Here is a 10,655-nt window from a genome sequence, read left to right on the forward strand (position 1 = left end):
GCTGGTCATTTATGAACATTTGAACATCTTGGCCATGTTCTGTTATAATCTCCACCCGGCACAGCCAGAAGAGGACTGGCCACCCCACATAGCCTGGTTCCTCTCTAGGTTTCTTCCTAGGTTTTGGCCTTTCTAGGGAGTTTTTCCTAGCCACCGTGCTTCTACACCTGCATTGCTTGATGTTTGGGGTTTTAGGCTGGGTTTCTGTACAGCACTTTGAGACATCAGCTGATGTACGAAGGGCTATATAAAAAAATTTGATTTGTTTTGATTTTGATTTGATTTGATCCACTGCAAGACCATGGTGCTTACCTACGGCGCAGCAAGAGGAACTACCCCTCCCTACCTTCAGGCTGTGCTCAAACCCTACACCCCAACCCAAGCCCTCTGTTCTGCCACCTCAGATCTCTTGGCCCTCCCACCCCTACGGGAGGCCAGCTCCCACTCAGCCCAGTCCAAGCTTTTCTCTGTCCTGGCACCGCAATGGTGGAACCAGCTTCCCCATGAAGCTAGGACAGCAGAGTCTGACTCTACTGACTCTACTGATAGCTATGTTATTGAGGAAAAGTGTACTTTCTATGCCTGTGATATATGGTTGACCCACCTAGCTATCTTAAGATGAATGCACTAACTGTAAGTTGCTCTGGATAAGAGCGTCTGCCAAATGACTTAAATGTAAATGTATAGTGTGAGTGTACATACACCTTTTGTTGTGCAAAGGTATATGGTGGATATTGTGTGCGACTGTGAGTGAATTATTATTTGTAGTCACTGTGCTACTGCTGCAACAATTGCTCTACAAGCGGTCTTCACCTGCTGGTGCGCAAACAGAAAAAAAGTGAATTCTCAGAACTGCTCTGGAAAGCCAGATACACTTCTAATAGTGCCACGGGCGGTGCTTGGCGGTTGTCGTTGCCGGCCTACTAGCTGCCACCGATCCATTTTTCCTTTTTGTTTGTGTCTGTCTGTTGTTGTTATCACCTGTGTCTGATTAGTTAATTTCGGTGGGTTTATTAACCTCCGCTGCCTGCTAGTCTTTGTGCGGGATTATTTTGCTGTGTTAGCTTTGTTAGGGGTGCGTGATTGCGCCACAGGGTTTTTTTCCCTCACAGTTGTTGTACCGTTGGTACTGTGTTAGGAGTAGAGTTTTCTCCTCTGTGTGTTTCGTGCTTTTCCCCACCTGTTGTTGGTGGGTTGGGAATTCCTTGCTCTCCTGCTCCTGACTCGTGCACCTACCTCTTCTTCGGAGGCACCTAACAAATAGGGTTTTCAGGAAGCAGTTAAAGACCCCTAATATACTTCTGCATGCATTAACATACTGTAGGAATCAACCCATGTCCAGTCCTGATACCAAGGCAAACAATGAGGGAAAGTCTTATGGAAGGGGAGAGGAAACCCCTCTCAACAAGGTTTTTAAAATGATGTGGCTATGTGAATAGATTCACTGGATGCCTCTTCCCGACAGCTCAACAACTGTACCTTTTGCACACGTGCTTGTTCAGCTGTCCTGTGACGCCACTGAAAACTACAGTGTGGGAGTAAATGAGGCATGGAGCATGGGGCTGGAGTGAACGTATTCTTTATTGGCTGGTGTTTGAGATTAGTGACAGACTGGATCCCTTCAGTAGATCTCCCTATGCATCAACACATCTCTAGAAAGCATGCAGCTATCCCCCACTCATCCTGAGACAGAGAAGAGATGATAACACACTCAATAACTCAGACTTTAGTTTAGCTTGTCTTTAGACATTTGTGCTGGGTACACTACACACAGATGACAGAAGTCAGTTTCCTGTGCCCCTGCTCTCTTAACATCCAATATCCCTGTAATAAAACCCAGAGGTCGATTTGCCTCTCTGGGACTCAATAAGTGCAGTGGCTTATCCCGTTCACCAGTGATGGAAAAAAGTACCCAATTGTCATACTTGAGGAAAACTAAAAATACCTTAATAGAAAAATGACTCAAATAAAAGTGAAATTCCTCCAGAAAAATACTACTTGAGTAAAAGTCTAAAAGTATTTGGTTTTAAATATACGTAAGTATCAAAAGTAAATGTAATTGCTAAAATAAAACTTAAGTATCAAAAGTAAAAGTATAAATATTTTTCAAATTCCTTATATTAAGCAAACAGCACCATTTTCTTGTTATTTTAATGTACAGATAGCCGGTGGCACACTCCAAAATGTATGGAGTAAAAAGTACATTCTTTTCTTTAGGAATGTAGCGAAGTAAAAGTTGTCAAAAATAGAGTAAAGTATAGATACCCCGAAAAACTACTTTAAGTACGTAGTACTTTAAAGTATTTTTACTTAATTACTTTACACCACTGCAGTTCACACATCACAAACCAATGAGAATTTAGAACTGAAACTCAATATCACAAGCAGTCTATACCTTTCACCAGGGGAAGGACATAATCCTAAAATACTAAGATCTTGCCCTGAATTGTCAAAACATTGCTGCTCTCTAAGCTCCTATCCATTGATACCAGTTGATGCAGTGTGTGAGGCCTTACCTGCCCTGTGCAGAGCGCAGTGCAGTGGCTCGGCTATGGTTGACGTTCATCTCCATCAGCAGGGGGATGGAGGAGAGGTTGCAGGGGGGAGAGGCCATCTTCCTGGCCAGCTGCATGTTGTTCATGGTCAGATTACAATGCCACAGTGTGGGTAGCTGACCCCTCAACAGCTCCCTGAGAGAGACAAAGCACTGAGTTACTGTATCTGTACCAATTAGGAAGGGGAGGGAGAGCTGAGGCTGAACATTGCAGTATGGTTACATGACTGCATTATCGTAATAATAATTTACTGCAGCAACATAAAGGCCATTTAATGAGTTCACAATACTGGGGGTTGACAGTGTGGGTCCCTGTACCTATATAGAACAAGAAGGCCTGCACTCTGTTAAAGCTCCCAATTCACCGCTTCATTGACAACGTTTCCATCCAAAACGGATCTTCGTCAGGTCAAACACACTGAGTGTTCACATCCCCAAATATACACATTTCACCTCACATGACCATGTGACAGCACGGCGGGTGCAAAACAAATTTGTATATCTCTAATAATGAAATAACAATGAGATGGGTACATGTAATGGTTCCAGAACATAATATATATTTACAAAATGACCAAGTGGGTAACGTGGAAGGCAAGACAAATCAAAGTAAAGTGACATATTCAGGTAACAAATGGTCTGATATCAAACTCTTGGTTCAGACATCTAGGAGACATTGTACACAAACGGTAAATCCAACACAATTCTCTTCTCAGTAATAGATTATCAGTATCTCCTCCCCTCCTAGGAGTCTTAACATGTTTGATGCCAATGTGTCTCAGAGCTAATGTTGTGACGAGTCCTGATATTACTCCTGTGATCTGCTATCCTTGTTTTCAGAGATTGTTTTGTTTTTCCCACATAGCATAGACCACAAATACACTTGATCAGCTATATCACATTTTTTTGTGGAACATGTAATGATGCCCTTAACCTTAATGGCCTTGCCCATACCTGACTCCGCTCAGGGGTCCGGCCTCTGAGGCGGGCATCACCAGGTGGGGGGTCTGGGCTGGATTGGGCAGGTGGCGGCGCTGGCAACCAGGGTTCAGGGACCACATCAGCTTGTGGGACTTGATGGCCAGATGTTGACGGGAGTGGCTGGAGCACGGGAACGGGGTGAGCAGGTGCACGTTGTAGTCTTGTCTTATCTGAGGAAATTGTAGGAATTGTGGTTGATTTATTTTAAAGGTGCTGTGCGGTAAGTCTTTTGTACCATCGTTTACTAATCTAACCTTCTACATTTCAAAGTATAATATGAAGTATGGTTATATAGTCCAAACAATACGCTGTGAAATACCTTCTGAACAGCCATTACTCTTGTATATTTTCTGTTGAAATACCCAACAAGTACCAGACGGAGAAAGCAAAAGTAGGAAAACTGTACCAACTACTGCCAGAAGCAGGATCGCTTCACATAGAACGGATATCGATCAACAGAGTTTGCTTTCCATGGAAATTACCATTCTAAAATGTATGTGTTTGAGGAAAGGCTCTGACCCCATTGGGTTTCAAATGTTCCATTGAACAGCTTTAACATTTTAAATGACCACAACATTATTAAAGATAACCAACGATAAAGCCCCATGAAAAGCCATATGTCTGTAGGATGAAAGTGAATGTAGCAACCAAATTAAGGCTTGTGTCTACTATTCTTCCTCACCTCACTGAAAAGATATAGCATGCGAGCAAGGCAGGTCTTGCGGCTGTGTTCAATAGCAGCTTGTTTAGCACTCCACCGACGCAACGTCCGTTTCTGGTACACATCCAGTTTCGTCAGGAAGGAGTATATTTCTTTTACCGACTGTCCATCCTTTAGCTCCCGAGCAGCAACCAACTGCATATTCAGATTGTAACTGATAAGAAAAAATAGAGGTTAAAAAATAAGTTGTATTCCAAAAATACAAGTTCTGATCAATAAATGGTCCTGTGAATCATATGAACAAAACAATTCTACCAAAAAAGAGTATGAGCATAAATTCTTATCATACCGGACTTGCTGCACTGATCTGTAGGCCATGAACTTGCGGAGCAGGCAGGCCAGTCTCATCTCATCCATGCCCAGAATGTGTGTGATGAGGTCCTTGGCCATGCTGTACAGCTCAGTGGAGATCTCCCCGCTGATCGCCGCCTGCCTCAGGAGATTCAGGTTGGTCCTCTGAGACACCACGTTCACCTGGTAGGTCACCCCCACCATCACCGTTTTCTCTATCTTCCTCCCCTCCTCCTCAATCTCCATCTTATACCGCTCCGTGTCCCCCTGGTTGGCTGTGTCTATAAGTCTGGGTTTCAGTACTTGCCTCGTTGTCTGATGTGGAGTATGTCTCCTCTTGATTCGCTTCTCTACCGGTACTTTGACAGTTTTCTCGATGTGGTGGTGGCGTTTCTTCTCCACTCTGATCTCCTCTTCTTCTACAAAGCTGTCAGAGGACGAGATGGAGAAATGGCTGGTGGATGACTGTTCCTCCTCAGTCTTGGGCTCATTATCCAACTTGTTGTTCATGTCTATGAGGTTCTCCAGGGCCAGGCGCATCTTACAGGTCTGCTGCTTGCTCATGTTGTTGATGTTCTTCAACTGGATCAGGACCTCAGACACAGAGTGACGGCATTCTTGGTGGGGTCCTTTCTTGGAAGCAGACTTGGCGTTCTTGTCTTCTTCTTTCATGAGCATGTGCACATTGGCGCCCAAACTCTCAATGTTCTGGTCATGGCTGACGAACATAGAGTTGATCTCTTTGAGCATGTCCCCTGGTGACTTGGTGGTGTCCTCCTCAAACGGCATGCTCAGGATGCTGTCTGTAAATTTCCCATGGAGTTTGGAGGTGATGTTGTTGAAGGAGTCTCGGATGGTTTTCTGAAGGATGGTGTAGAGTTTGATGGCATCGTTGGCCTTGTCTGCCTCTAGGCCTATACCCTTAACACTGAGGGACTTTTCAATTATGTTGAACACAGATGACTGGAAGCCATCCAAGAGGCTGGTGCTGTTCTTCTCCATGGCCTCAAAGAGGTCCAATTCATCAGATGATGGCTCGGGCTTGATCTCCTCTTCAGACACAGGGGAAGGTGTGGGAGGTATCTCCTCTTCGACATACTCCTCCTCAATGGACTCTGGCTCCGACCCAGCCGCAGTCTTGGGTGGGCTCTTGGGTAGCTGTGATTCCACCACTGATGGGGCTATCTTTGGCTTCTGCTCCTTCTTAGATGGAGGGGGCCGTCTGGGATATTTTAGATTGAATGGGACTGAGGTGCTCTCTGGCTGGGTTTGGCTCTGAGTCATGGGGAATTCCATCACCGGCTCAATAAATTTAATCACAGAACCCTGTTGACCTGACCTGACCATCCCCTCCAGCTTGTGGATCTGGAACTTGTGCGCTGCGATCTCCTCCTGAAGGTTATAGTTATCTCCCTCCAGTTTGGTGATCCTTGTCTTGCCCCCTTCCAGCTCTGCTTTGGCACGGGCCAGGTTAGCACGGCAGTCATCAGCCTTCATCTCATCCAGTTGGGCTTGGGCTTTGTGGGCCTCGCCTGTGCGCTCCTGCAGAGCCTCGTTTAGGTTGTTGAGCCCCGTCTGAATGAATTTAAAGGCCATGCTCATGGCCTTGTTGCAGGACATGGACTTGGAGATGTCGCCCAGCATGAAGGACAGATCTGTGGAAGACTTGGTGGCCAGGCTGGGCTCCGCCATCATGCGGTCCACTGTGGGCGGCTGCAGCTCCTGGATCTTCAGTATCGTCCTGGCATCGACTTTTGACTCCAGCCACCAGTGCCACACACCTCCCTTCTTATGTTCTGCTTCTTTCTTTTTGGTTTTCCTGGTGTCGAGTTCAAAGAGGAATCCACAAAGCTCGTGAAGACGTACAATGCAAGCTTGGATGTCCGACATGAAACTCTGGATCTTGTCTTGCATCTCCTCAACCCATTCCTCAGTGATACCATCCACCTCCCGGAAGTCCTCGTCCTCCTCCACCTCTACCAGCTCCTGGTCTACAGCAGTCAACCAATTAATAAAATTGTATTAATAAAGCCCTAACAAATGTCACAACATAATTTACAGTATCCTGACTTAAACCCCCGAAGAGCAAGCAGTGTATAAAAATAGATTGTACAGAACAGATATCACAACCATGGTATGAGCATTAATTACTGAAGCACTTTGGTCCAATTCTAAAGCACTTTGAACAGCTAATGGCACTGTGCCACTCACTCAGGTTTCTGAGCCACTGGAGGACCACGCTGAGCTCATTTTCCTTGTCCATGCTGGACTGTAGGAATGCTTGGATAGTGACGAGCTGCTGGCCACGCCTGCGCTTCTCCTCCAGATGCTGTGATTGTGTTACCAGGTCATCATCCTCCTCCTCTACAGCCGAGGCCAAGCGCATGCGGCACAGCGCCTTGTTTACACTGTTCAGGATCACGTGCAGTCTCCCTGCCATGTCCTGTAGGTATTTGTATTTGTTAAGGATTCCTAGCAGCCTTGGCTGCAGCTACTCTTCCTGATGTCCAGCAACATTAAGGCAGTTATATACCATTTAAAATATTACACGGCATTACATTAACACTTTTCACAACACATTAAGTGTGTTCCCTCAGGCCACTACTCTACTACCACATATCTACAATACAAAATCCATGTGTGTGTTGAGTGCGTGTCTTATCATCTGCATGTGTAAGCGTGTGTCTGTGCCTGTGTGTGTGTTTCTTCACACACACAGGCAATTGTCCTGATCTCGCATCAGGATGGTTTGTATGAGGCTAGAAGATACTGGATAGGCCTACATGGAATACTACTACAAAGACTATTGTGTAACGATGGAAGGGGAACAGCAGTAGAGAGACTTGAACCTGACTCTGAGGTTACAGTGGGGCGAGTGCACTACCACCTGTGCCATAAAAACAGGGATGCCACACTACTATGAAGTGATTAGATGAAGAAGTAGAACACGTGGCATCATGAAAAAGTGCTTCTCTGCCATATGACCTACAGGTAGTGAGGGGATATTGGTAACTATGCTCATATCTCATTCCAGCTAGCACATATGTTTCTTAGAGCTTGGTGAGATCGTGGTTGTCCTATGGTTATTTTGCATACAACCTTTACACAACTTACTGGGAATGTTGCAGGATAGTTGCTTGGCTTTGGAACATTCTCAGCACATTTAAGGAATTTGACAACAAAAAAAACATACGTATGTGCTTGGAGTTTAACAAAAAAAACAAAAACCTCCAAATAACATACAGTGGGGCAAAAAAGTATTTAGTCAGCCACCAATTGTGCAAGTTCTCCCACTTAAAAATATGAGAGAGGCCTGTAATTTTCATCATAGGTACACGTCAACTATGACAGACAAAATGAGAAAAGAAAATCCAGAAAATCACATTGTAGTATTTTGAATGAATTTATTTGCAAATTATGGTGGAAAATAAGTATTTGGTCACCTACAAACAAGCAAGATTTCTGGCTCTCACAGACCTGTAACTTCTTCTTTAAGAGGCTCATCTGTCCTCCACTCGTTACCTGTATTAATGGCACCTGTTTGAACTTGTTATCAGTATAAAAGACACCTGTCCACAACCTCAAACAGTCACACTCCAAACTCCACTATGGCCAAGACCAAAGAGCTGTCAAAGGACACCAGAAACAAAATTGTAGACCTGCACCAGGCCAAGAAGACTGAATCTGCAATAGGTAAGCAGCTTGGTTTGAAGAAATCAACTGTGGGAGCAACTATTAGGAAATGGAAGACATACAAGACCACTGATAATCACCCTCGATCTGGGGCTCCACGCAAGATCTCACCCCGTGGGGTCAAAATTATCACAAGAACGGTGAGCAAAAATCCCAGAACCACACGGGGGGACCTAGTGAATGACCTGCAGAGAGCTGGGACCAAAGTAACAAAGCCTACCATCAGTAACACACTACACCGCCAGGGACTCAAATCCTGCAGTGCCAGACGTGTCCCCCTGCTTAAGCCAGTACATTGCCAGGCCCGTCTGAAGTTTGCTAGAGAGCATTTGGATGATCCAGAAGAAGATTGGGAGAATGTCATATGGTCAGATGAAACCAAAATATAACTTTTTGGTAAAAACTCAACTCGTCGTGTTTGGAGGACAAAGAATACTGAGTTGCATCCAAAGAACACCTTACCTACTGTGAAGCATGGGGGTGGAAACATCATGCTTTGGGGCTGTTTTTCTGTAAAGGGACCAGGATGACTGATCCGTGTAAAGGAAAGAATGAATGGGGCGATGTATCGTGAGATTTTGAGTGAAAACTTCCTTCCATCAGCAAGGGCATTGAAGATGAAACGTGGCTGGGTCTTTCAGCACGACAATGATCCCAAACACACCGCCCGGGCAACAAAGGAGTGGTTTCGTAAGAAGCATTTCAAGGTCCTGGAGTGGCCTAGCCAGTCTCCAGATCTCAACCCCATAGAAAATCTTTGGAGGGAGTTGAAAGTCCGTGTTGCCCAGCAACAGCCCCAAAACATCACTGCTTTAGAGGAGATCTGCATGGAGGAATGGGCCAAAATACCAGCAACAGTGTGTGAAAACCTTGTGAAGACTTACAGAAAATGTTTGACCTCTGTCATTGCCAACAAAGGGTATATAACAAAGTATTGGGATAAACTTTTGTTATTGACCAAATACTTATTTTCCACCATAATTTGCAAATAAATTCATTAAAAATCCTACAATGTGATTTTCTGGATTTTTTCCCTAATTTTGTCTGTCATAGTTGAAGTGTACCTATGATGAAAATTACAGGCCTCTCATCTTTTTAAGTGGGAGAACTTGCACAATTGGTGGCTGACTAAATACTTTTTTGCCCCACTGTAATTTCTGTTCTCAGAGCATTAATAAAACCTCCCAGTAAAACTTTCAAGGAGCCAGAGTGAAATGTTCTCAGAACCTCCCTGCAACCTAAAAATAAGCTTTCCCAGCACAGGTGAAATTTTCACTTCTGTTCTGTTCTTCAGTTTTATTGGTCAGGAAATGTATGGCTTCGTTCCAACAACCAATGTAAAAACCGAAAACATATGTTCCCACAACTTCCAATGAACCAAATATGCTTGCTGGGCTCATATGCTCTTCTTAAATACATATTTTTATGACAATTCTTCACAGCAATAATTTCATATGGGCATGGGAGTTACAAGTGGAACCATTTTTGGAATGTGACTCACTCGTTTAGCTCGACCCATTTCAGCAATTTCCAATTTCCTCAGTACCACCTCAACGGAATGTGGTACTTCTTGAGGTGTAGAAAGGATCTTGTCCAAATCGATATCACTCATAGTTGGTTTCTCCTCCATTTTCCCCTATGATAAATAACTATTTCTCTGAAAATATAAATACAAATAGATATACTTTTGAAAGAAAATAGATATGATATAATCTCCTATTTATCTCATGTGCTCTTTAAATAAATACACATTAAGTACCAAAAAATAAACATTTTTGATGAAGCCGAGGCAAAGTCTCATTCTTTCAGAACGGAGAACTTTGAAACACACTAACATAATAATAATAATAATAATAATAAATTACGTCATATACTTTGTTACATCATAGACTCCTTTCAGTTTTGGGGAGGAAATTCGATTTTACAAGTGAAACCTAGAATTATTGTAGGCCTATGTGGATTTCTCCATCACCATTCTGAATAATAGCTTTTGCCCAGACATACTCTGCTATTTTCCCAGGATTGAGCTAACACTGCATGGCCATCTGGTCAAATTACTCTCACATCAGTGGCTTTGCCTCTATTATACTCCCTGCTATCGTTTAACACAGATACAAGACCATTATACTGTCGATGTACAGAAAAGGAATAACAAATACCACGTTATTCAAGAAAAATAAAACAGATTGCTTAGCTAGCTACATGCGTTTGTCTTATTGTTCATATGGCCGCCTTAGAGTAAGCACCGCCAAAATAAACGTTTTTATATTTTTCTCAAATAAAAATAGATGTATTTACCATCATCAATATGTGTGGTTTGTCAATGGGGATAAAATGGTGACGACATCCAGTATTTTTAATGGGTGGGTTTAACTCGTTGGGGAGGATCGGGTTAAAGTTGAAAGTTGAACAATT

General features: G+C 43.7%; 1 protein-coding gene across 2 annotated transcripts; it reads right to left on the reverse strand.

Moving 5' to 3' along the window:
- Nucleotides 1-474: 474 nt before the first annotated feature.
- On the reverse strand, nt 475-10,632 carry LOC112222147. Of its 2 annotated transcripts, XM_024384787.2 has the most exons (8): nt 10,539-10,632; nt 9,742-9,897; nt 6,759-6,990; nt 4,546-6,538; nt 4,218-4,410; nt 3,509-3,705; nt 2,517-2,690; nt 475-1,683 (listed from the first exon to the last, which is right to left on the reverse strand). In XM_024384787.2, the coding sequence occupies exons 2-8, from the start codon at nt 9,868-9,870 to the stop codon at nt 1,668-1,670; spliced, it is 2,934 nt and encodes a 977-aa protein (XP_024240555.1). In that variant the 5' UTR covers nt 9,871-9,897; nt 10,539-10,632; the 3' UTR covers nt 475-1,667. The 2 variants fall into 2 exon arrangements, with proteins under 2 accessions (XP_024240555.1, XP_024240556.1); XM_024384788.2 differs by lacking the exons at nt 6,759-6,990; nt 9,742-9,897 and having other exon boundaries at nt 10,539-10,623.
- Nucleotides 10,633-10,655: the final 23 nt, after the last annotated feature.

The sequence above is a fragment of the Oncorhynchus tshawytscha genome, linkage group LG22, assembly GCF_018296145.1.
Source record: "Oncorhynchus tshawytscha isolate Ot180627B linkage group LG22, Otsh_v2.0, whole genome shotgun sequence".
Classification (NCBI taxonomy): domain Eukaryota; kingdom Metazoa; phylum Chordata; class Actinopteri; order Salmoniformes; family Salmonidae; genus Oncorhynchus; species Oncorhynchus tshawytscha.